General features: G+C 50.2%; 1 protein-coding gene across 1 annotated transcript in view; it reads left to right on the top strand.

The window, feature by feature from the left end:
- The window catches only part of SMARCC1 (SWI/SNF related, matrix associated, actin dependent regulator of chromatin subfamily c member 1), an 89,270-nt gene extending 68,874 nt beyond the window's left edge, over positions 1 to 20,396 (top strand). Inside the window, exons 26-28 of the mRNA XM_035130395.2 lie at positions 2,431 to 2,689; positions 16,976 to 17,146; positions 18,048 to 20,396. Coding sequence (XP_034986286.2) covers positions 2,431 to 2,689; positions 16,976 to 17,146; positions 18,048 to 18,169 — 552 coding nt within the window. The 3' untranslated portion in view covers positions 18,170 to 20,396. The remainder of the gene's footprint in view (positions 1 to 2,430; positions 2,690 to 16,975; positions 17,147 to 18,047) is intronic.
- Positions 20,397 to 25,209: the final 4,813 nt, after the last annotated feature.

Below are 25,209 nucleotides of genomic sequence, written 5' to 3'. Positions count from 1 at the left end.
TGGTGGCAGGCAACCTCCAGACTGCGGGCCTATGTGGACCCCCCCCAGGCCTCCCCTTTTGACCCATGGGGCTGTCAATGGCCAAGCAAGCCCTACCTATAGGTGGCCCCAGCTGCCTATCAAACCTGACTTGTGGAGATGTGGGCAAGTTTCCTGCCTCTGACTGAGAGGCGTTCAGGGCTTTGGGGCTGAAAGGCTGCTCTGCCTCTGCTATGTCTTTATTTTATGTGCTGTTTTCTGTGTCACCTCTCAGGTTGTGCTAATGAAACAACCCCTGTGTTGCAGACTTGAGTCAAAATACCACAAAAAGAGGCAATACATCGACCGATTCCAACGGGCGAAATATATATCTATTTTTATCTTTATACACTATAACGACATGCGAGACAGTGATCCAAGGTAATCATACTGTTTCGGATTGGTTTTCTTCAGTTTTTTAACTTAGTGTTTGTATACAATCTGCGGAACAGGGGTCATACACGCATGTCGTTATAGTGTATAAAGATAAAAATAGATATATATTTCGCCTGTTGGAATCGGTCGACGTGTTGCCTCTTTTTGTGGTACCTCTCAGGTTGTAGCAAACCAACTTCTTCTTAGCCTTCTTCCGCCGGCTAGCCACCAGTCACTTCATCTGTGCTTTTCCTTTCCAAGCCTCTCCTATTGTCTCTTCCATTCAACTCCTGCGGCATAAAATTTATTTTCGTATCTCCTGCATTTTTATCCCACCTTTCCTTCCAAGGAGCTCCAGGTGACAGACATGGTTCCCCGCCCCCTCATTTAATCCCCATAACAACCCCTAAAGTGAGGGGCAGTGACTGGCCCGAGCTTCATGGCCGAGTGGGGATTTGAAACCCTGACACACTACTCCCAACACTGAGAGCCGGTGTGGTGTAGTGGTTAAGAGTGGTAGACTCATAATCTGGTGAACCGGGTTCGTATCTCTGCTCCTCCACATGCAGCTGCTGGGTGACCTTGGGCTAGTCACACTTCTCTGAAGTCTCTCAGCCCCACTCACCTCACAGAGTGTTGGTTGTGGGGGAGGAAGGGAAAGGAGAATGTTAGCTGCTTTGAGACTCCTTCGGGTAGTGATAAAGCGGGATATCAAATCCAAACTCTTCTTCTTACCAGCTATGAAACACTGGCTTGCTAAAATTCTCTCTTTTGAAATTCTGTTCAAGAGCTTGACTCATATGTTTCATACAGCACCTTGAATATGCTGCCCACTAAACACATGCATGCATCTGTGACAATTGCAGTTTCTTCCTCCCCCTCCCCCTCCCCCTGCCCGCCACAGTGTTTGCACATGGCAAAACTGCTTGGAGAACGTAGCTTTCATCTGTACTCGTAGAGGTATTGTACCCTTTTGGTGTCCTCCCCCCCCCTTATGAACCCACATGGCTGCCTTTGCTTTTTGTATGACCCTTAAAGAGCTGCTGCTTGTGGCTAGCTAGCTATTTGCCCCACTAGGGTAGAATGAGGTGGCCAATTTTGGCAGTGCTGTAGCGCCAAAGAGCTGCGGTTGGAAGGAGAGGCGTGTATGTGTTTCCATCGCAGAGAGCTGCCACAACAATGCTGCTTTATTAAGCCTTCCTCTCTGAGCACTTTCAGCTGTGAAATTGCCCCCCAGCTATTGAATCGTTTTTTTCTACCCACACACCATTATTATCACTGGTGAATTGTTGGAAATGTGTCTTGTTTATCCAAGGATAAAGGAAGCCATATTAGCAAAAAATAAAATGCATCATAGTTGTTGCTTGCTGCAGAGGCCCCCCACCCACCCCAAGTACGTACTGGAAGGCAGCTGTGAGCACTCTCCCAGAAGGATGGTGCCCTGCATGGTTGAGATCGGTTTTAAGCACATGGTGCAGTGAGAACATGGGAGTGCAGGGGAAATGCATCAGGCAAGTTTGGCAGTGCTGTTTACAGCGTAAAATGAGATGGATCGCTAAGTTGCTTAGTGTGGTGATGACTAAACCAAGGTTGCAGGTTCAATCCCCATAAGGGATAGCTGCATATTCCTGCATTTCGGGGTATTGGACTAGATTATCCTCAGGATCCCTTCGAACTCTAAAATTCTATCTGATAAAGCTTTTGCGACACACAAAAAAGAAAAAAAAAGAAAATTGAAGTTCTAATGGCACAATTTACAGAATATACCCCCTCAGGGAGAGGTGATGGCTTTAAAAGGGCATTCAATTGGGGGGGGGTGGCGCTCAAGATCTAGTTGAGCCTCAGTGGTGTCATTTTCCATGATGGTTTAGTTCAGGAGGTGGTGGCCTGGAAAGGTTTGTGTGCCACTGCTTTAACCAAATATCAAGGAATGCTGTACTGTACAGACTTGTATGTGGAAGGAAAAGCACAAGGGGTTTTTCATAGCTTGGCTTTCAGTCAATACACAGCTGTGAATCTCTCCCTTTCCCCCATCAGCTGGAGCAGCAGAGGCAACAGCTGCTGACGGAGCGCCAGAACTTCCACATGGAGCAGCTCAAGTACGCGGAGCTCCGTGCCCGCCAGCAAATGGAGCAGCAGCACAGCCAGAATGTCCAGCAGTCCCACCAGCATTCCAGCGGCCCTGGCATGAACCCTCTCGGGACACCCAGCCACCCGGGCTTGTTGTCTCACCAGCAGCCTCCTCCGTATCCCATGATGCACCACCAGGTGCCCCCTCCTCATCCACCGCAGCCAGGTAAGGGCTGGGAAACACACACACACACCCCTTGTGCTTTTGGTGGAGGCTTGGGAATGGGTCTGAGACCGGACTGTGAAGATGTCCTAGGTTCAGCTGGTAAGTATGCTTATTACGACTGCAGCGTTTCATGTTCTGCAGACTCCTTCCCCCGCCCCCAGAAATTCATAGCTTTATGGCAAAAAGGGGGCACAAAGAAATAGCTGAGAGGAAGCAATGTGCCTGCGCACTTGAGACACATCCATGCGTAGAAGTGTAGGGGTTTGCTTTTAGTTTGAAAGCTAGGTATTCTCAAGAAACCAAGTAATGGGCCCAGAATACATTGTTTGCTCTGCAAGGGGCACACATCACTCAGAGCCCTAGGTTTTGGAGCGTTGGGAAATATCAGGCCACTTTATGATATACAGGTCCTGCAATTCTGAATCTTAAGTACCTCTTGTGCCATTTCCCCACACTTTGTTATCGGAAAAGGGTTATTCCAATCTGGATAGCTGTGAGAGAGAGCACCTTTCCTCATAGCTGGCTTTGCACTACCGTTCTGTGTGATTTCATCATGGCCGCCTTTCATCTCCTCAGTTTATATCTTCCATTTCCAGGCCTTTTGTAAGAGCCCCACTTGATCACGCTTCTCCACACCTGTCAATCCATCAGCACTCTGGAGGCCGAAGAATGAAAGAGGGCAAGCCTCCCATCAGATTACAGTGCCCTTTGGGGGGGGGCAGTGCCATTCTAAACAGGGGCTGCTTGTTCTGTCTGCTTAGCTGCCCCACACTAGACATGGCGCGATACACATGTGCTAGCACCAGTGCCCCACGACGCCCTGTTCAAAGTACTCAAGGGAGGCTTCTTAAAATCCAAGCCCTATCTTAAAATACTGAACCCAAGGGATCACCTCAAGAGATGTCTGTTGAACCTTTTCCCATAACCTCTCAGGAGAGGATTAAACAGCACATAACCTCCTGAAAGTAACTTAAGACGAGCAACTCTAATGTGCCAATTGTTTGTGCTCCAACAACTGCTCTGAGAAGCCAAAAGCATCTAAAGGAGTGTAGTTCATGCTGCCTTCGGTTTCTGGAGCGCAGTCTCTCTCTCTCTCTCCTCAGCACTACTGTTGCCTTGATAAAATACTTAGTGGATCAGTGTTATTGATAGTTAGCATGTTCATCTAAATCAGGGTTTCCCCAACTTTGGTCTCCAGGACTACAAGTTCTGTCATCCCTAGTTAGCAAGACCCATGGTCAGGGATGATGGGAATTGTAGTTCAAAAACAGCTGGAGATCTAAGTTCGGGAAACCCTGATCTAAATTATTGTTTGCTGGTGGGGGAGGGGGGGGTTGGACTAGACCCTTGGGGTCCCTTCCATCTCTACAATTATGTGTAATGGATGCCTGGGCTTCTTTGCCCTGAAAGGAGGCATGCTCTTTTGGGAAGAAGTTGCAAACCTCAAGATCCTAAAGCAGTTTGTTCTCCGGGAAGTAATACGAACAGATCCATAAGTAGGGAAGGCAGGAGTAGATTTTTACAGTAGTTTGAAATATGGGATCAGGAGAAGGGTGGTCACTTGGGTGCTGTGCAGTGAAGTAGTTAAAATAGGAAGAGGAAGCAGCAAAGAACACCATGGCAAGGCTGTTCCGATGGGGCAACAACAGATGGGGAGGTGCAAGCAGAAGAGGTAACTTGTCCGGTACACGATTCTTTCTGGGTAAACTGTTATATGTTGTTAGAAATCCAGACCTGTCTGTTCTCATCAGTGGTGCTGTGCTTGTAGGCCTGCCAGAAAACATGAGCAATTGAGCTGGATGGATTTATTTTGCTCAACCTCTTTTGCTCCAGTACCCCAGAAGTCTGTGCCTCTTATCAAATGCGAGTCCTCTAGCAAAACTAATTAAAACCTGAAATGAAGGCATGGTTGGGAAAATGACCTGTTAACAACCTCCTTCCCCTGAATGACTGGCACAGACATTGTGGTAGTCTGTGGTTGTCCAAATGAGTGGCAGGGATGAGCATCTTCCTCACAGCAATGTCAGAGGAATGATCAACAAAGGTTGCCCCATTGTGTGGGGGCTTCAGCGCTCTTTGCTGTATAAGAGGGATGCAGGTAACTTCCCTCCATTGGGCAAGCCTGCAGTGCAATGTAGGTTTGTGAGAGGAGACAAAATCCCTACTTCATTTCTTCACCCAGTCAGCTGTGACCTCTAGTTTAACCTGGAGCCCCCTAGTTTAGAGTACAACTCGCGTCATCCTTGACCCTTCCCCATGCAGGCTGGAGCTGATGGGAATTGTAGTCCAAAATAACCGAAGGACAAAAAATTGGGGCAGGTGATTTTATTCTCCCCCCCTCCCCCGGGTACAAAATGCTTGCACAATGGATGAGAGTTCAGAGAAAGCACAAGTGTTCTCCTCAACTGCACAAACCATCACAATCTTCCCCATGAAGAGAAGAAAATCATGTTGCAAGGACCTTATTAGACCTGGGATGGATAACCTATTTTATTATACTATAGTATGTTTTTTTATCATATTCTGCTTTTATTATTTTATGTTATGCTCAAGGGCCACATTCGCTCTTGGCCACTCCTCTGTGGACTGTCTATCAGTAGAGGGTTTGGTCAGAAAACCACCCCCACACGGTCACATTCAGGCTCTTTCTGGTGGTACACATCAGTTGCACACACTCTGCCCATCCCAGCACTGTGTCTCATTTATTTATTATTATGTTTACTGCCACTGCCAAAATCAGCAAGCCCTTGGGAGATCAGAAGTGTGTGTGTCAGATCAGACCTCTGAACAGGCAGTTAAGTCACCCTGTGTTTGACATTATTTGAAGCTGTCAAAGGCAGGCAGCACCACAGACCTTTGCTTTCTGTAAACTTGTCTGGGCTTCCCCCCTCCTTTTAATTATCTGGTTCCACCTCCCCCCCCCCCCCCGCCCAGTTGTACAACTCCTGCATGTGACTGCATATATGTTACCAGCCAGCACAGATTTCTGCCATAGCCTCAAACATTTTACACCACGATATCTGAGTAGAATCTTACCACCTCTGCTGCCCATGCTCTAGAGCAGGCATAGGCAACCTTGGCTCTCCAGATGTTTTGGAACTACAACTCCCATGATCCCTAGCTAACAGGGCCAGTGGTCAGGGATCATGGGAGTTGTAGTTCCAAAACATCTGGAGAGCCAAGGTTGCCTATGCCTGTTCTAGAGCATGGGTAGGCAAACTAAGGCCCAGGGGCCAGATGCGGCCCAATCTCCTTCTCAATCCAGCCCGCGGACGGTCCGGGGAACAGCATGTTTTTACATGAGTAGAATGTGTCCTTTTATTTAAAATGCACCTCTGGGTTATTTGTGGAGCATAGGAATTCTTTTTTCTTCTTTTTTTCCAAAATATAGTCCGGCCCACCACAAAGTCTGAGGGACAGTGGACTGGCACCCTGCTGAAAATGTTTGCTGCCCCTGTTCTAGAGGCACTGTGACTAGCCAGTGTTGGAAACCAAATACCCAAGGCTAGGCAGGTGCCCTGCTCCAGCAGGGCTGCTGTGGGACTCATACTTTTGTTTATTTTTAGGCCCTGCTGCCCACGCTTCACCCAAGGATCCCAGGGTGGGTTACATAAATATACAGGGGGGAAACACAGAATCTAAAACCAACCACTATTATCCCCACATACTCAATGCAAGACGGCTGCAGCATCTCAACCCACCCTTCCAAAACCCCGACCAGCAGCAAAAGCCACACAATGTTGCTGCAGGACACATAGCAGAGAGGGGGAGCATCAAGTGCTAAGGGGCTGCTATTGAAAAACACCAAGTGTCTTTTGGGGGGACTGCCACTCAGTGTCCAAATGAGCTTGTAACACATGGTTTATTGTGACACAGCAAGTTTTGAATCCGTCTGCTAAACTGTGGTTCTCTGCATGACACATGGTAGGCCTCCAGTACAACCATGGATTAAGGAGACCGCCCTGAACACCCATGAATTGTACTGGAGTCCTCTCACACTCCTCCTGGAAGAAGCACTACGGGAAGCCACAGGAGGGGACAGTGGATCTTTTGCTTGGGTGCCGCTTGCAAGTTTCCCAGAGGCATCTGGTTGGCCACTGTGAGAACAGGATGCTAGACTAGGTGGGCCATTGACCTGGGCCAGCAGGTGGTTCTTATGTCAGTACAGGCAATGACCATTTTATGTGCATGACTGCATGCGCGTGCATTGCCGTGAACCCGGAAGTGACTAGGAAAAGGGCGAAAACAGTTCCAAAAGCCTAAAAACTGCGCAAAAACGACACCTAGCAATCCCATGAGCCTTTGCAGGTGCAATGCCAGGAGCCCTTGCACTGGCAATCAAGGCCTGTGGAGAGTTTGAGTGAGGAGGTTTGGAGGGTCTTTGCAGGCCTTTTCAGTGGTGTTCCCAATACACACAATTTCACTTAAAACAAGTGGTGCCTCAGAACGCAACCCTCGCGTAAAATGGTTGTTGCCTGTGTCCGGTGTGCTCTGTTCCTTCCGCACTCTTGAGCAGCTGGTCCTCAGACTCCCACCTTGCGCTCCTGCTGTGTCTCCGCCTGCAGTTCCCTTGACCTCCAGCTCACCAGGTGTGTGCTCCGTGCCCCACTTAGTCTGTGCAGGGTGAGCTTGTGTGTCACCTGTTCATCTGCAAAGGGAAAGCTACAGCTTGCTCTCGCCTGCCTGCCTGCCTGTTGGATTTCTGCAAGAGTGATCCTGGCAGTGTGGAGGGATAGGCAGGCTTGGGAAGCCTCTGCAACCATCCCCAAACAGATTTCTCTGTGAAAGGAAGAGAATGAGGAGGCCCGAAGGCAGCAAGCACACACAGAGGCCACCAACCCGCTTGACCTCCTTCCTTGGCTCTGTGACAGTGGCCTGGGAAAGGTTGAGCGCCTCTTACCCCCACCCCTGGCAACCATTCCCTGGCAGGCTTGGCTTTGCCTCCTGGTGACATGCAAAAAAGCAGAACCGCTAATCCGGCAGAGCATGAAGGGAAGCGTGGGGCTCGATTGTTGCTGGAGTGACAGGCAGGTCTAGAGAAAAGATCAGGGGACTGAAGGGGCCCATAAAATGCTTACTAGCCAAGAAGAAAGGGGGGGGTGGATGGCTATGGTTTACAGTCCAGAGCATTTTGTTTAAATTGTTTCTACGTCGTCTTTCATCTCACCGGATGAAGAACAGGCAATTGGGGGGGGGGTGTCCTTCTTATGAATCAGAAATTGAGAGGTAGCAAAAGCCGTAAGGCCAGGTGGAGGCAACACACCTGCTTGCAGAACCTTAACCTAGCCCTGAAAAGCAGCACCCACAAATTAAGACCTCCAGGGCTGGCTGAGCTGCTTCTCCCGTGTGCCCTTGTGACTTTTCTTACGGTTCATGTAATCCCTTTCAAATCCAGGCCTCGTTATTCTGTTGGGTAGCTGCTGGTTTAAAGCTTGTTCCCTGGAGAGAGAGACTAGGCTACGTGCCACTGGACTTAAATTGAACCATCCTTTGCAAAGAGTCTTGGGATGCTCCACTCTGAATATTCAGTGCCACAACTCTGGGTGGTTTCCATGAGCTCGGCCCTAGCAGTCGCTACATAGCCCCGCTGGATTTGAAACTTGGCTAGGCGAAAAGACTGCCTTTGCTGGAACCCGGCAGTAAAGGGAGCCAGGCAGGGGTTGTTGCCTCCTGTGGATGCCAGGGAATGATTTAACTACATGGAACTGTGCAGACCTTTTATGCCTGCAGAAAACAGTTGAGCGAGTTTCATTGCTTGGTGCCTCCTGACAGAGATATTTTATTTAGGAGCCATAAATATTTGAAGGTAGCCAGTTCAGTCCTGGCATGCCACTTAGTTTGCTTTATGTCTGGGCAGTGTTGGCCTTGGAAAAACTACTTTGCCCACTGCTTGATGTGTTCGAAAGAAGCTCCCTGGACACTTGCTTGGTGTCCAAATTGGTCTTAACCCAGAAAATAACCCTCTTGGTGCATTAGGCTGGTGTGTTTTTGGGGGGGGGGGCTGCCGTCTCCCCGACCGGCGTAGAGTGAATTATCACGCTGGAGAGAAGTGATGAAAATGTTCACGGCAGGCGGAGTGGAGAGCTGGAGAATTGATGCTAAATTAGCTACCATGCTTAATTATTCAGTGCCTGGGCTTTGCAATTCTTTGGGTCTCCTGGGGAAGACATGCGGCAGGAAGGGCAGATTCCAGCGCTTGCCTTTTGGTATTAAGACTCGCAGTCCAGCTTTATGGAACCCATTCATAATTTTTCGGGTGTGCATAAGCACGCTTAATGGCACTGCGCTGCCCCACAGAAGGGACTCTGGTTTGGTTTCCGTGCTCTCCCTGCTAGACACATGCCTACACTGTAGAGAGCTGCTCTTGCATCCAGCTGGTTTAATAACATATGTATTTATTACATTTATATCCCACCTTCTAAGGAGCCCAAGGCGATGTGCATACTTCTTCTCCCGCATTTTATCCTCACAAGAGCCCTGTGATGTGCGTTAGGCCGAGAGACGGCGACTGGCCCAAAGTCGCACCCAGTGAGCTTCTTGGCTGAGTGGGCAGAGATTCAAACCCTGGCGCTCTAACCATTAAACCACACTGGCACTCTATTTTTCTTAAGTGGCAGTCAGGCAACACGGCCGCTACTTCCTTCTCAACCTTAGAATATCATCCATTTGGGGGGTGGGGCGGGGTTGTTGGCAGCTGTTTTGCTTTCTTGAGAAGCAGGTGGGTGGGTGGGTGGGTGGGTGTCCCAGAGTGAAAGCTGTCAGCCAGTTCCCCCATTGCTCCCACTTGCCTCAGCCATCAACCTGCAAATGCATCTGTATAAGTGACGACCCCTTAGCCTTCCTCCCCACCCAAAAGAAAACGTAATGTGGGGTTGGGGGCTTAACCACAGAAGGGGGAGTTGTCAAGGCCAGCAAAAGAACATGATGTGGCATATTTTGATCTCCCAGGAAAAGCCCTTAGAGCTCTGGCTTAATATAAATCCATCCTAACAAGCTTTTTTTTTAATTAAAAAAAAATTAAGCTGAAAAGGCGGTACAGAAATGTTTGGAATAAATGAATTTCATCCCATGTCTTCCCTTAGCCAGGACTAAGAGAGCCTGATGGGTAGACCCTCCACTTAACAGAATGTGATCGGTGGCCGTTAACAGAGGAGGAGCAGTCGATAAATGTGTCAGGACAGCCCCCGGGGGCCTGTCCAGGCTCAAGCTTCCCTGCACAGCCCAAAGCACACGCCTGTGTCATGCAACATATGTGAGCCTGATGCCACACTTTGACGGCCGGAGGAGGAGGAGGAGGAGACCTAAACGTGGAAGGGTTTTTCAGTAGACTGCGTCTCACAGTAGTGAATCTACCTTCCCTCCTGAAACATCTGCCTCCCCCCCTCCCCCTTTAAGCTTTTCCCATTCCTTATGTAGGTCACACTTCACCCCCCCCCCCCGCCATTGCCTCTGAGTTTCAAGCCGTATTTTCCCTCTTCCTCCCAAAGAGCTGCATTTTGTGGTTTGCATTCTCCCCCCCCCCCACACACACACACACTTTTCCTGCTGACCAGAATGCCCAAAATGCTTAATCCACTTTTGAATCAGGCTCCCCCACCCTACCCCCCCTGGATGGTCTGGGCTACATTATTTGTCAGGCTGAAAGCTGCCGCAATCAGACAGTCGCCCGCGAGCATCTCTTCCCTTAACAGATCACCGCATCTCTGCTGCAAGAATAATGTTAGTGGGAAGGTGGGAAGCCATTTTCTTGGGAAATACAATGCAGGCTTAGAAACGGGCAGGCAGAAAGCGGGTGCAGTTGCCAGTGGAAGCGCAGAGGGCTTTCCCCCCCCCCCTCAGCTGATCTTGGGGCAGGGCAGGGCACCCCCAAGTGTTATACTAACATGCCTCCCTCCTAAATTTTTCCTGGGGGAGGAGAGGGCAGAACAATACCTTTTAAATGGCTCATTCAGACCCTTCACAGCACTAGTGATCCTTACAACATTCTTGTAAGGTAGGGCCATGATTATTATCCCCATTCTTCTGGGTGAGGCCAAGAAGCTTAATTCCCACCCTCACCGCTGAAGCATTCACTTTGAAAATGCCTCACAAGACTGAATGCTAATACCAGGAAAGCGGAGCCCAAACTGTTGCAAGTCCAAAGCCTATATCTAAATATTACCCAAGAACTAACTTGATGATGGTGATGATTTTGTATTTGAAGGTAGCTATTTCAGAATAAGGTTAATAGTACTCAATGGTCTAGCATCTGCCAGGTTAATAAAAACCTTGGCTTACTATGCTACATTACCTGGAGCAAATATATAAGCTTGGCAGAAGAAGAGCTCAGTCCAGTTGGATGACCAGGTCTTTGGGAAGAGGAGTTCAGTAATTCAGACCTGAAAAAGTTCTAGCTTCTGGGGAGAAAAGGACAAATGAGGATGAACTAGACTTGTGCACTGGAATAGCTATTGGAGGCTGAAGGCCATAAACTTAGCCAGGTGTGGGGTTTACATATCCAGATGTGCCTCACGGGATACAGCCAGGATCCAAGTCAAGGTGCCAACCCAGAATCTTGAGTTCCGGCAGCTCATTTCAAACGGTCAGACCCTGCACTAGATGAATAAATATGAGGAACGCCAAAGGCCACTCAGAGAAGGATCTGAAATATTTTCCTTGAAGCTTGAATTTGTTTTATCCTGGATTGTTTTAGTTGATGTTTGGGTGTATTGTAAACAGCTTTGAGATTTTTAAAAATATATAAAGCTGTATAGAAATGAAATGAATAACAATAATACATTCCACCGGTTGGGGTGGAACGGTAGCCAGACATTCTGTTGTGGTGACCATAACCTAGGCTTGAGGTGCCATTCGGCAACTACCTTATTTTTCCGAGTTTCTAATGCGGGTTGGGTTACCTGTGCAGCCCTCTTCCCCAAAAGCCCAGCTTAGTGTGAGCTGGGTTAAGTAGATTCTTCCCACCTGTTGTCGTCCTCCCCCCACCCCACCCTTTTTTTAATTTACTTACATTAGTGCCTTGATTCTGCTGGAGAAACCTCAGGCTTAACAGGCCTGTGCAAATCTAACCAGGGCAGATGGGAAAACATTTTGTTGCTGAAGAACCTCTGTTGCCAGCGCTCCCTGTTTATTGAATGTGGTTGGGTTTCAAGGAATAGACTTGGCCCTTCTGGTGGCTGTGGCTATTTATGTACTGTAGGGAAGAGCGGGAGGATGAAAGTGGCGAGTGAAGGGAAACGCGAGCCTTTCAAGAGCGAAATGCCTCTTTCAGCCTGAAGATCAGAATCTGAGCAATTGGAGACAGGGCTCCATGAAGACCACAGGATTATTGACCTTCCTTCCATTATTTCCTCATGGTAATTCCCAGATGTGCAGAGCGACCGACGAACTTGCTATCTTCAGCTCTTAAAAAGCCCTCTGGTCCAAGCAGTCCACTGTCATGTAGCCACCCTGCCCTGCTGCATCCTAAGCCTCCCACAGAAGGCAATTTCCAGGCTCGTCTTGAATAAAAAAACTTGAAGCCTGGTCAACGCTGCTCATGCTGTCGGGGACGAGAGGGCTGGAGCGAGCCCACCATTGCTTTTTCTATTTGTCTGCAGCAGAACGTAGCCTGCAGTAGCCTTGGTCCTGGAGCAACCTGGTGAAATTTCAGTCATTTTTAGCCAGCTAAGGGCAGGCTATGATCAGCATCTATACCTGGGGACAAGTCTCTCCACCTGGATTTTCTTCGTCAAACAGGCTCCCGCATAGAATCGTAGAGATGGAAGGGATCCCCCATGGTCATTTAGTCCAACCCCTGCAATGCAGGAATCTCCGATAGAGCATCCATGGCAGATGGCTATCCAACCTCTGCCTATAAAGCTCCAATGAAGGAGTGAATGATAGGGGCAAATGTCTCCTGCCCTGATCTTAATTTCTCTATGTTTTGCCCCAGTTGGTCTGAGTTTTGATTGGGGGAGGATATTCGCCCATGGCAGGCTGCAAACTCAGCAGTGCCCTCAATGTGAGAAGTGAAGCTACAGGGAACCAGGCAGAGGGCTTTTTCCATATTGGCGCCCTCCCCATGGATTGCCTTCCCATCATATGTCAGAGAGAGAAACAGTTACATGACTTCCCAAAGACCACTGAAGACAACCCTGTTTTGGGAAGTTTTTAATGCTTGTTGTTTAGCTGTGTGTTTATATTATGTTGGAAGCCTCCCAGAGTGGATGAGGCAACCCAGTCAGATGGGCAGGGTATAAATAATATATTATTATTATTATTATTATTAGACCCAGGTGGCGCTGTGGGTTAAACCACTGAGCCTAGGGCTTGCTGATCAGAAGGTCGACAGTTCGAATCCCAGTGACGGGGTGAGCTCCCGTTGCTTGGTCCCAGCTCCTGCCAACCTAGCAATTCAAAAGCATGTCAAAATGCAAGTAGATAAATAGGAACCGCTACAGCGGGAAGGTAAACGGTGTTTCCATGTGCTGCTCTGGTTTGCCAGAAGCGGCTTTGTCATGCTGGCCACAGGACCTGGAAGCTATACGCCGGCTCCCTTGGCCAATAATGCGAGATGAGCGCGCAATCCCAGAGTCGGTCACGACTGGACCTAATGGTCAGGGGTCCCCTTTACCTTTTACCTATTATTATTATTATTGGTCTTTGTTCCTCAGATCTCATGTGAGAGGGAACTGGAGGCAGGCAGGCAGATGCCAGAAGCCAGAATGAGCGGCAGTAAATCTGCATTCTTTACTCCTGTCAGCTCTCCCATTGTGAGGAGAGGAGTCATCCAAGCTGGGTAGCTTCCAGCTGAACATGGCAGGGAGAGGGGGTTCCCTGCAAATCTTCGGTGTTGTCACATGGTCTGCTCGGCTTTCACCTGGTTAGGTGCTCTGGAGCATCGAAGGGAGACCCCGGCAGCAAAAGCCTTGTGGGCAGTCCCTGTTTTTCCTTTGGAAGGGGGAAAAGGCTGATGAGTAGAGGAGCTTTTGCATAGGGAGAGCTTCCGGTTGCTTGCTGCTGCGGCTCTTTAAGGGAATGGCAGAAATGCCATAGCTGCATGTGGGGAGAGTGTGCTGGCCAGAGGCTGTGTGCACCTCCATGTGTCCATGGGTGGGTTTTGTGGTCTCTCCTCTCTGGTTGGAAGATTCTTCTGAGAACTCTTTGCCCAGGCAGGGTTTGGAGGTTTTCCCATCTGTTGTGCTGCAGTAATGCCAGAGTTTGTTGCTCATATGTTTGGCTGTCTCAAGACTGACGAGCCTGAACAGCCAACAGTTCCAGTTACTGGAGGCGAGGGAGAGGAAGGGGATTCAATAAAGATTATAGATATATCCTGCCACCCAGGTGTCTTTGAATAAATCATGCAAATAGGAGACTTCAGCATAAACGTTGCATGTCGTCGTTGCCAGCCTGAAGGTGTTAGCGGAATCCCAGTTTCCTTTCACAGTAGCAGGAATTGTGGGGGACTGAATTCACTTTACTCTCTTGAACCACGAGGCCTGCTAGGATTTGGAGGGCTTTGGTGGTGGGGAAATTGGTTTCAGGGGTACAGGCAGAAGGAAGGCAGCTTTTGCTAATGAACTCCCTAATGGAGAAGCTGCCATAAGTTTGAGCTCACCTTTGCTAAATATTAAAACGTGCAGTCAGTGAGGTTACTTAGTAGCATTGCATTGCAAATGCCTTATCACTGTGATGCCTTCAGTACAAACTCCCAGTAGATCACCAGGCGAGGGACAGCCAATTCTCTCTCTGCTGCTGCTGCTCTCCCTGCTTGCTATACACAGACACACACAGACACACACACACACACACACACACACACACACACAGGGCCCATTCTCATGAGGTTTGTGCTCTTGTTCCTCCCATCCAGTGTCATTCCTCCGGTATTTTCCACAGAACAAAATCGTCCTAAAACTGGAACCATGTCTACAGAGCAATTTATGCACAGTTATGTCCCTCAGGAAAGATTTGGGTTCCATTGGTGTGGAGTTTATGGCGAGCTGGTCTTGGGTGCCGGACAGAAGGGTGGACTTGTGACCAAAAGTTGATGGGATAGGTTGGTACTTTGGCACAGCACAAGGATCTTAAGCTCTAAGGAAGATCGAGAGCTCGGCTGGAGCTCATCAATCCCAGGCTGGGAATCCTTTATTCATCTGGTCCTGAACTGGCCTATGGGTCCTCTATTTTGGGCACTCTCACCCGCAAGGGGTACTGAGTTTTCTGGATCCAGAGGAGTTACATGTGATCTCTGCGTAACTTTCAATCGAGGTACCAGACATGAGGGTTTCTTTCCATAAAAAGAAACCGCTAGCGTTTGTGTGTCTAGAAAGGGTTGGAGTTTGTAATGAAGAAAAAAAGTAGTTCTTGATGCTAACAAGCTGCTAATAAATCTGTCGCAGTAACAGGCTGTAAGTGGGTGTTAAGAGTGGCAGTCAATAACTTAGCGCACAGCAGCCTTCACCTTATCTGCTGAGCTAGGAATTTCCTTAGCCTCAGTTCCCACCACTGCTGTGTAACCGATTTTTAATGGGCTTTCTTGGCTGAAGAGGCCAAAGTGCTTGGGGGGGGGGTGTCCCCTCTCCTCCCTCAGTTTCCTGGAGATGGCCAGGATAAGGACCCTCTTTAATGCAAGTTTAAATTTATGAACAGCTGCAGCCCATCATTGCTCACCAACTTCCACCCCACACGCGAAATGAGAAATAATTTGGCTGTGTGGCCCATGCTGTCTCACAAGATGGCTTCATCAGTGAGTCCCCTCATTGAGCAGCAGCTGCCGCAAGGAAAAGGCCGCTTCACTTCTTGCTGTCTCTGAAAATAAATTCATTGTTTGTGAGAGATAATGCAGAATGGTCCCCCACAGCCACAGGTTGGGGGTGATAATACTGTTCCCCAAAAAGAACACACCCATTCTGCACTCTAGGATTGCCACACTCTTTCTTCAAAACGCTCCTCGAGTCCTGCTGCTTCTGTGAAGTGTCATTCCTAAGAGAGGCAAAGTCTCCATACCAATAAACTGGGAATTGGCTCACTTCAGCTCCTCCATCTCTCCCCACACCCCCTTGTCTTGCCTCCATCTGGTGATTCAACTGCAGGCTGTCTTGAGGCAAGGGACTTCCCCCCCCCTCCTCTTTTTGCCCTGCTGCCCTGAATGGAACTGCCAGGGCTGGAGCCCCTAAACATTGTGCCTGACCTGTTTGCTCTCTCAGGGCCACTCTCTCAGCTGAACTGCAGGCGTTTGTTGGCACTTTGGGCAGCTGTCTTATCTGCCTCCAGGGATGAGGTTTGCCAGAGTGGACTGGAGGAAGTTCAGGTGACAGGGTGATGCCTCCCATGGGCTGGAAAAGCCAAGAGTCCTCCCAAGCCTTTAAGGAGCCACCCCATCCTCCAGATCGTCCCTGCCTCTGGTCAGAATAGCATAGTAGCCTTCTTTCTCTGTAATTGTTTAATAATTGGTGGCCAAGGAAGATGTGAAAGACTTGGGAAGACACTGCCTCCTCAGTCCAGAGGGTGGAACCATCCCGTCAGCTGAATGTCCTCTGGTCCACTCTTCAAACAGAATCATAGAATTGCAGAGTTGGAAGGGACCCCGAGGGTCCTGTAGTCCAACCCCCTGCAATGCAGGCATCTCAGCTGAAGCACCCATGACAGGTGGCCACCCAGCCTCCGCTTGGATGGATGGCGGTTAACAGATTGAGGTAGAATCCTGACATGACAGAAGTACTGTTTTGGGGGCAGGGGCGGGTGGGGGGGATTCCCTGATCCTGAATGGGGTAACTGCTCCTGAAGGACCAGGTGTGCAGCCTGGGAGTCATTTTGGACTCACAGCTGTCCATGGAGGTGCAGGTCAATTCTGTGTCCAGGGCAGCAGTTTACCAGCTCCATCTGGTACGCAGGCTGACACCCTACCTGCCTGCAGACTTGTCTCGCCAGAGTGGTGCATGCTCTAGTTATCTCCTGCTTGGACTACTGTTGAACGTTGGTGCCTGTAGGTGGGCCGTAGAAACTGAACTCCTTTTCGGAAGGAAAATAAGTTGCTTTTGAAGCCATGGGATGCCGGGATTTCACCTCCTGGATCGTGCTGCAACCAGCATCATCTGGGTTCCCCAAAGCTCAATGTGGGGTCAGTGATTTTACAGCTAGCGTGGGTCTTCTTTCCCCCTTTCTGTTTGTGTTTGCCAAGCTGCTTCAAAGATCCCCATGAAGGTGCTTGCGACACGCATAGGTGTTCAAGGCTGTGTCATGGCTGCTTTTCTTCACGACCACTGCATGCCCATCCCCACTAAGCACCATTCTTCCCTCCCACAGCTCAGATCCTAGGGCAAGGCTCCATGGTCCCCGGGCAGCCCTTGCCAGGCCGGGCAATGCCAAGCGGATCGGCCAGCGCTCACCAAGCCAGCAGCAGCAGCGCTCCCCCATCCAGTGCAGCAGGAAACATCGTGGGACCCCGAGGGGCTCTGGCTTCTCCGAACGGCTTGTGTAAGTAGAAAAGGTCACCCAACCCCAGCTCCCAGACTGCCACAGAATCACAGAGTTGGAAGGGACCTCCAAGGGTCATGTAGTCCAACCGCCTCCAGTGCCGGGATTTTTCTCCCCCATGTGGGGCTGCTCTGCACCATCGCTGGTCTGCCCATAGAGAGAGCAAGAGCAGTCCGTCTTCTGACTACTTCTTCATTGTGGTTGAATAATCTTTGTAGACAGAGGCAGTTCTCCTTCACCTCACTTTAGTCCTGTGACACCAAGGGTCTCTCCCCCAACATCACCCAGCCCATCATCCTCAGAACTCTTCCTGCTTTTGCTGGGTCAGGCTAATCTTAAGTTCTTATACCTGATCTGGTGCTTCACAGGACCAGAGAAGAAGTTCATAGGATTGTAGTGTTGGAAGGGATCCAGAGGATCATCTATTCCAACCCCCTGCAATGCAGGATCAAGGGTCACTTGTTCACTTGGTGAGAGGGTCGGTGGGCCAGCCTTGGAGGGGCAGTCTCCTCTAGAGGAGATTTATCAGGGCACTGCAACATCCTTGGCTGATGCAGCCGCTGGACAATAGGGGTCTCTCTGATTTCCTAAAGTGGAAGGCTGTAAGCCAAAGGGATCCGTTCCTGAGAGGACACCCCAGCTATAAAGACTCTCCTGTGGACATCGGGAGTGGGGGGTGGGAGAGGAATTTCCCCAGTTCTTAATTTGATAGATAGGCGGGTCAGGTGTTCACGTTGAGAAAAATCCAGCAAATGATCTCCCAACCAGAGGGTGGTGCTATCCTGGAGCTGAAAGGACTGCCATTTGGACTCCTGGAAGGGAAGGAAGTTTTAGGGAGTGACAAATGTCCCTGCCAAGCTTCCTGCCTTTAATTCTTGGTTTCACACCCATTCCTCTGCAGATCCACAGCAGCAACAGCAGCCTCCGCAGCAACAGCCGCCGCCGCCGCAGCAGCAGCAGCCTCCAGTTGATGGGGCAACCCCACCTCCTGCGGGAGCAGCAACAGCCTCCACAGCTCCCTGATCGGTCCGGCAACAAGGCGTCTCTCAAGCTGTGATAGTAGCAACCAAAAACACCATTCCTCAGTTTCCTGCTCCTTCCTTCCCTGGCCACTGCCCCCGCCCCCAATGCACCCACACGTCCCCCCACGTAGTTTTGGTGACGGTTTGTGCCTTCCTTTTCTGCCAGGAACACAGCAAGAGCTGACAGTGCTCCAACTTGTTGAGCCTCTGGGTCCTCTTGACCCCCCCCCCCAGGTAGGAAATGCAGCATAACAAGAAGCCCGTTGGGCCCCTTGGTTGTGGGAGGCAAAGCACTGTGTTGCCGCCGCTCCTCGGTCACATGAGTAGAAGTGTTTTGTGGCCAGGGTGGTGGGGATAGCAGCCAGCCTCTCTCCCCTTGGCCTCGGCATCTCGGTTCATGCTGACCACAGGCGCTGCTGGTGGGCAATTATTCAGGAAGCTTGTTGAGCCCTGGGGATTGCCTTGCGATATTATTAAAAGGAAATACCGATCTCACCCGAGAGCAGCCGGAAGCCAGATCAATTGGCGGGGTGCTCTCTGCTGCAGCGATGTTCGCGTTTCCCACTCCAGCCTTTCAGTGCAAGGGGAATGGGGTCGATGCATCCCATTCTCCCTCCCTCTCGTTTTCATATCAAACAGGTCACTACAGTAGCGGAGGGAGGGGTAAATAAAGCCTGCTTCCTTTCCCTCTCCTGTATCCTTGGAGCATATATTGTGGTGTTCCTCTTTCAAAACGAGCAAGCAATCAAACCCCCATAGATAGCAAAGCGAAAGCTTACAGGATCGTGCTGGAGCAGCCGGGGTGTGTGTGTGTGTGTGTGTGTGCTTCCCCCAACTACCTCTTGCAGGCAGCCATGGGGTGGGCTGAGGGGAGCAGATTAAGGAAACACGTTTCCTTTCTGGAATGGTCCGAATAGGAGCTTGGAAACAACATTGGCATCTTATTTGCAAGCACACGTAGGTACAGTGCAGACTCCCTGCTTGCTTATCTTCAACGCATTCCAGCTCTTTGCTGGGAACACTTGAACCCCGGGGGGGGGGGCTTCGCAGGGAGCAAGGGAACCTGTCCACCTAAAACCACAATTGGGGGCAACTGTGCTCTCTGGATGTTGCTGGAATTGAAACTCCCATCACCCTTGACCGTTTCCCGTGGTGGCAGCAGCTGATGGGGGTTGTAGTCTCAGCATCATATAGAAAGCTGCAGGTTAGCTCGTCCTTGGCCTACAACTAGGGCAGCTCTCAGGCTGCTCCATATCCTGCTCCTTGCCCAGTTGTGGGTGTTTCATCCCTATCCAGTTGCCAGTCTTTCTTCCTCTTGTTCCTGCAACTTGCAAAGGAGTTCTTGCATAAATGAGCAGCTTTGGCTTTGATTGAGAACAATGCCAGGGAAGTGGATGGTCTTGCAGCCACTGGGCTGGGGAGGGGCCATTCCAGGGGGGTGCAGTGTACCGGTTTGCCAAGTCAGGCCTCACTGCTTCTATATGGTTCGTGCCCCTCCTAATACCACCGTACACAAATAAGGGTTGTCAGTAGAGGTTGGTTTGATTCCAGCTCTTTGGCCACAGAAGCAACACCTGCCCCTTCCTTCCTCACCCTGCTGCCTGGAAGCTCTGGGCCATGGAGTCTCTAGGAATGAGAAGAACAACTTTGTTTGGGCCATCCGGACTCCTGCTCTCAACCCTCTCACTTAGGACACCCAGGGGATAACGCCATCCCATTCTCAGGAAAAAAAGAAAAGCCCCTGCCTTCTGGCCGAAGCTCTTCCTCTGCGTCCTCCCCAAAACACCCCCCCCCCTCAGAAAGGAAAGTGCTTCCCACGTCTCCCCTGCTGCTGCGTTTCCCTGCCCCCTTTGGACCCCATTGTCTTCGGAGCAGCGTGGAATCGAGATTCCAAACATGGTCCTCTTTAGACTAATAACCTCAGGTTGTTTTTAGCGAGATCCACTTCAAATGTCAAGGTTCTAGATGGAGAAACTTGTCTTCTTCTTTTTCTACTCTACTGTTGACTTGTGTCCTGCAGCATAATATGAATTGTTAACACGATAGTGTTTCTGTACACAAGCGGGTGGGTTGTGGGTGGGAGTGATGACCTTTCATTTGTTGGTTTGTCCCCCCCCCCCCTTCTAGTCTGGTCTTGTATGTGGGGAGTGGGAGTGGGGAGACCTTTGTTTCTTGCAACTCAGCCACTTAAATTTTGTGAAATAAAAATGCAGGGTTTTTTTTAAAAACAAACACATCTGTGCTCCGTCTGTTCCTTAGCCAGAACCAAGCTCAGAAGTGGTTTGGTTTGGATTCTTGCTATGGGTTTGAATGAATGAATGAATGCCCTCCATTCAAATGCTCTCTGGGATGAATGGACAGAAGGTGCCGTCCACCTCGCTCCTTTCCCTGGCTCCTTGGTTACACATCTTTAGGTGCCAGGCAAAAACATTCCTCTTCTGCCTTCGGCTAATTAAACAATCGGTGGCCTTTTAAACTGGAGGGGGTATAGCTTTGGTTTGGTTTGTTGCTATGTCTTTGTGTTTTTATATTGCAGACCACCCCATGATCCTCGGATGAAGGGTGCTATAGAAATTTAATAAATATAAAAATAGAATCGTCCAGGAGAACATTGAACGGGGGAGTTGCACCCCTTTGCCCATCTGCCCTTCCCATCAGGCATCGTTAACGACATGCACAGTGCATTTTAATAGATAAAAAGTTGCAGGGGGGAGATGGTGGGAAAAGCATTTTCATGTGATGTAAGTGCTAGATGATAGCGTCTTCGCCAGGGGCTGATGAGGATGGAAGCGAGCAAGAAGGCTCTTTGGTGTCCAGCTCTTTTGCTGCATACCATGGTGTGATTTGAGATGGAGCATTGGGTGAGGAGGGGTGACGTTTGGAGAGGAATCGGTTGGGTAATGCAAGGGCCCAGGGCGAGCGAGAGCCTCCAACTCGCTTCTACAAATGGTTGCTATAAATAGGGCAGCTGTTCAGAAGGATGTGCGGAGAGAGAGAGGGAAGTGGCATCACGCCTAAAAGGCCCCAGTCTCTTCCTCCACTTGGAACTCCGTTCGGCCTCGTTCATTAAGATGCTGAGCACCTCAGCTCTCGGACGGAACTAATCCTTTGCCTTGAAAGAGTTGAGTCCCGGTGCTTGGGACAATGCGCTGTTGAGCAAGAGGGCGGGAGGGGAAGCGGCAAGTGGGGGCCTCATCTGATCTGGTATTCACGGGAGTGAGGCAGCCTCTTGGCTCTCCTCTTCCAGATCAGCCCTTGCCCAGCTCTCTAGGAACAGCGCTGCCCATTGTGCCTCTGCCATCGTCTTCCTCCGCTTTTCAGGGGCTCAGCACAGTGCCTTCGCCGGAGGCTTCATGAGTTCGGCCGCAGAGTGCCCATCCCTACATTACACCTTTACCAGAGTTGGGGCAAACCAAAGACCCGGTGTTGTGGACTGGCAGAGAAACGGTGGGAGGAACCAGCTGGGGAATCCCCAATGGAAGAAAGCTAGGGGATTGGTGGGGGGGGGGGGATGATGATGAGTGGTCAAAGGGAGAAGACTGGGAAGAGGATGTGTCAGAAGCTGAAGAGGTAACAGGGCCTAATGAGTAGGAAGAGTCTGTAGCAGAGAGAAGTCCAGAATCTGATGCAGATTCTGAGACAGGGCACCAAGAGGCAGAGATGAGTCAGATTGGTTAAGAGGCATGGGGTGTCTTTCCCTCCTGCTGTGGCAAGCTCCCCTACCCACAACTCCCAGGACTAGGAGAGGGCTGAAACGGGTAGACTAGTGACAGGCTGCACACAGGTGCAGTCTCGGATTGCTTGGGGGAAATCCCTGGAGCAGATGGGACTTAAGACAGTTGTCAGAAGGCAGGCGCTCTCAGTCTCACAACTGATTCATGAGACAAGACTTAACAGGGATGAGCTGCTGTGCTCCTGGGCCTGACACTCAGCCAAGTCTGTGAAGATTGTGATTTTACTAATACTGTAAAGAGTTAACTCCAACTTTGAATGGTGTGCTGGCTCACTCTTTGACACCCATCATCACCGTAACCGGTTTGTGGACTTCCGGGAGACAGCTGAGAAATGAGAACGCTGGCCTAGACGGTGCTTTGATCCACTTCAGCAAAGCAATTCCTGAGCTATTGAGACATCTGGGATCTGTTGATTCCCCTGGGTGGTTAGGTGCAGAGTTTGCTGCCCCCTGGCTACTGGTCCATCTTGCCCAATATCAACCCCTCTGACCATCAGTGGACCATCCCTGCTGTTTACCTGACCCTTTTAGCTGGAGATTCTCTTAGGGACTGAGCCTGGGACCTTCTGCATGCCAAGCAGGTGCTGTGTCCCTGAGCTGTGGGCCCTCTCTGCAAACACCGGGAGCAATTTAAAGGAAGAGAGTGGCAAATGAAGATTTGTTCCCTTGCCAGCTTAGTAAATGCTGGGAAATAGTGTTGCGCCGCAATTCTGGTGTTCGGAAGAAATTGGAATGTTTCCAGGATTGCCCTGCTTTCTTTCCTTATCCTGGAATAGCTGCCACATCTGCTTGGTTCGTAGAATTGTAAAGGACCCCCAAGGGTCATCAAGTCCAACCCAGTGCAATGCAGAAATCCCAGCTAAAGAATCCCTGGCAGTCACCCGCTCCCTGCTTAAAATCATCAAACGATGGAGAGTCCATCACCTCCCGAGGGAGTCTGTCCTGCTGTTGAACAGCTCTCACCGTCAGAAAGATCATCTTTGGTTGCCCTCTGCGCATGTTCCAGAGGAGAGCCTGGTTCTGGAGTGCAGCAGCCAAGGTGGTTGGCACCTTGTGGAGAGAGTTCACAGCTGGAAGCAGCAGCCGGAAATCTAGAGTGCTGCCTCCGCCGCAGGGCTAGTGTTTCAATGAGCTCGTTAATTATCGAGGAGGATCCGCTCTGGCGGGTCTCTAGAGGGCTTCCCGAGGCCTTGCCTTGCAAGCGAGGAAGAGAGAGTGCCGTCGAGCCACAGAGAAGGCTTTAGCACACAGGTAAGAGGCTCGCCTGGAGCACTCGGGAGCCAGAGGCAACATAGTAAAAATGCCTCCTTCCCACCTCAGAACCCTGCTGGATCTTAGACCTGCTGGGAACGGAAAAACTTCCTTCTCAGGGCATCCTTGCCTTGCGCAGCTCACTTCTCCTCTGAATAGAACATGTGAAGAGCCTGCTGGATCTGGTACAGCATCCTGTTCTCACAGTGGCCAACCAGATGCACATCACGGGAATTCCTAAAGCAAAAGAGGACCTCTCCTGCAGTTTCTAGCAACTGGGATTCAAAAGCATTGTTGCCTTCAACTGTGGCGGAAGAGCATAGCCAGCATGTCTGGTAGCCGTCGATAGCCCTCTCCTCCATGAGTCCTTCTAATCTTTTGAAGCTATCCAGGTTGGTCGCCATCCCTGCCTCCTGCAGGAGGGAGTTCCACAGTTTAGCTTTTTCCTTTAATCTGCCCTGATAAACTCTGTTTTAGCTTAAGGCTTGTGGTCTGTGTGTCCTGGTCCCTCAATACCAGCAGTCTCCCTCCCTATAAAGTGGTATCTTGGTTGTCGAACTTAATCTGCTCTGGGGCGACTCCTGGAACCGTTTGAAAACCAAGGCGTGGCTTCCGATTGGCTGCAGGAGCTTCTTGCACTCAAATCGGAAGCCGCCGCTGGTTGTTTGGCTTCCGAAAAACATTCACAAACCGGAACACTCACTTCTGGGTTTGTGGCGTCTGGGAGCCAAGCCGATCGAGAACCAAGGTACCACTGTATATGAACTTGAACCGTTCTCCTTGGCTCAACTCCCAGACAATGAATCTCAGATCAATGCTCACCCTGGCTGGAGGGCGTGGGGGAAGGCAGCAAAAGTCCACAGAGATGTTGTTGGCTGAGCAGCAGGCCCTGGCAAGGAGAGCAGCTGCCCCAGATTCTTGGGAAATAATAATTCTGACCCTGTTTTCTGTATTGGGCAGAAAACAGCGAGGAATTGCTCATGCAGCAGAAGCTGTCAGGAGAGGTCGCTTGAAGCTGGCGCAAATGTCATGGGCACTTGCCTGTGGCCCACATGCCCCCAGAGCAAAGGCTGGTCCGCTGTGCAGCATCGTCTAGATGCAAATGGAAAGGAGATTTGGAAGGGAAGATGTTGCAATGCATCCTGCCCATAACATGGTATTTGATGCTTGTGTGTGACTTGTCAGACCTCACCTGGAGTACTGTGTCCAGTTCTGGGCACCACAGTTCAAGAAGGATACTGACAAGCTGGAACGTGTCCAGAGGAGGGCAACCAAAATGGTCAAAGGCCTGGAAACGATGCCTTATGAGGAACGGCTTAGGGAGCTGGGTATGTTTAGCCTGGAGAAGAGAAGGTTAAGGGGTGATATGATAGCCATGTTCAAATATATAAAAGGATGTCATATAGAGGAGGGTGAAAGGTTGTTTTCTGCTGCTCCAGAGAAGTGGACACGGAGCAATGGATTCAAACTACAAGAAAGAAGATTCCACCTAAACATTAGGAAGACCTTCCTGACAGTAAGAGCTGTTCGACAGTGGAATTTGCTGCCAAGGAGTGTGGTGGAGTCTCCTTCTTTGGAGGTCTTTAAGCAGAGGCTTGACAGGCATATGTCAAGAATGCTTTGATGGTGTTTCCTGCTTGGCAGGGGGTTGGACTGGATGGCCCTTGTGGTCTCTTCCAACTCTTATGATTCTATGACTGTAGGAAGTGGATGCACCTAGGAAATGCTCTGGGCGACAATGCTTCTCCAAAAATGAAAAGTCCTTCACAGAAGCGGGCTTCTTTCTCATGCTTGGCCTGGAGAGGTGTGTGTACGTGTGTGAGCTATGGCGCACACCCAGGGACAAGAGAGTGGTATTTGCACACACACACACACACACACACAACTAGTTTACACAGTCAGAGGCAGCAACACTTCTGAAAACCGCTTGCTGGCAACCACAGGAGGGAAGAGGAGAGGGCTCTTGTGTTCGAATCCTGCTCGAAGGTTTCGCACAAGCCTCTGTACTAGAGGGGCCGTTGGCCTGATCCTGCAAGTTCCTTCTTATGTACTTACCC

This window comes from Zootoca vivipara, chromosome 12 (assembly GCF_963506605.1).
Source record: "Zootoca vivipara chromosome 12, rZooViv1.1, whole genome shotgun sequence".
Lineage (NCBI taxonomy): Eukaryota > Metazoa > Chordata > Lepidosauria > Squamata > Lacertidae > Zootoca > Zootoca vivipara.
This window is presented reverse-complemented; position numbering and strand designations above follow the sequence as displayed.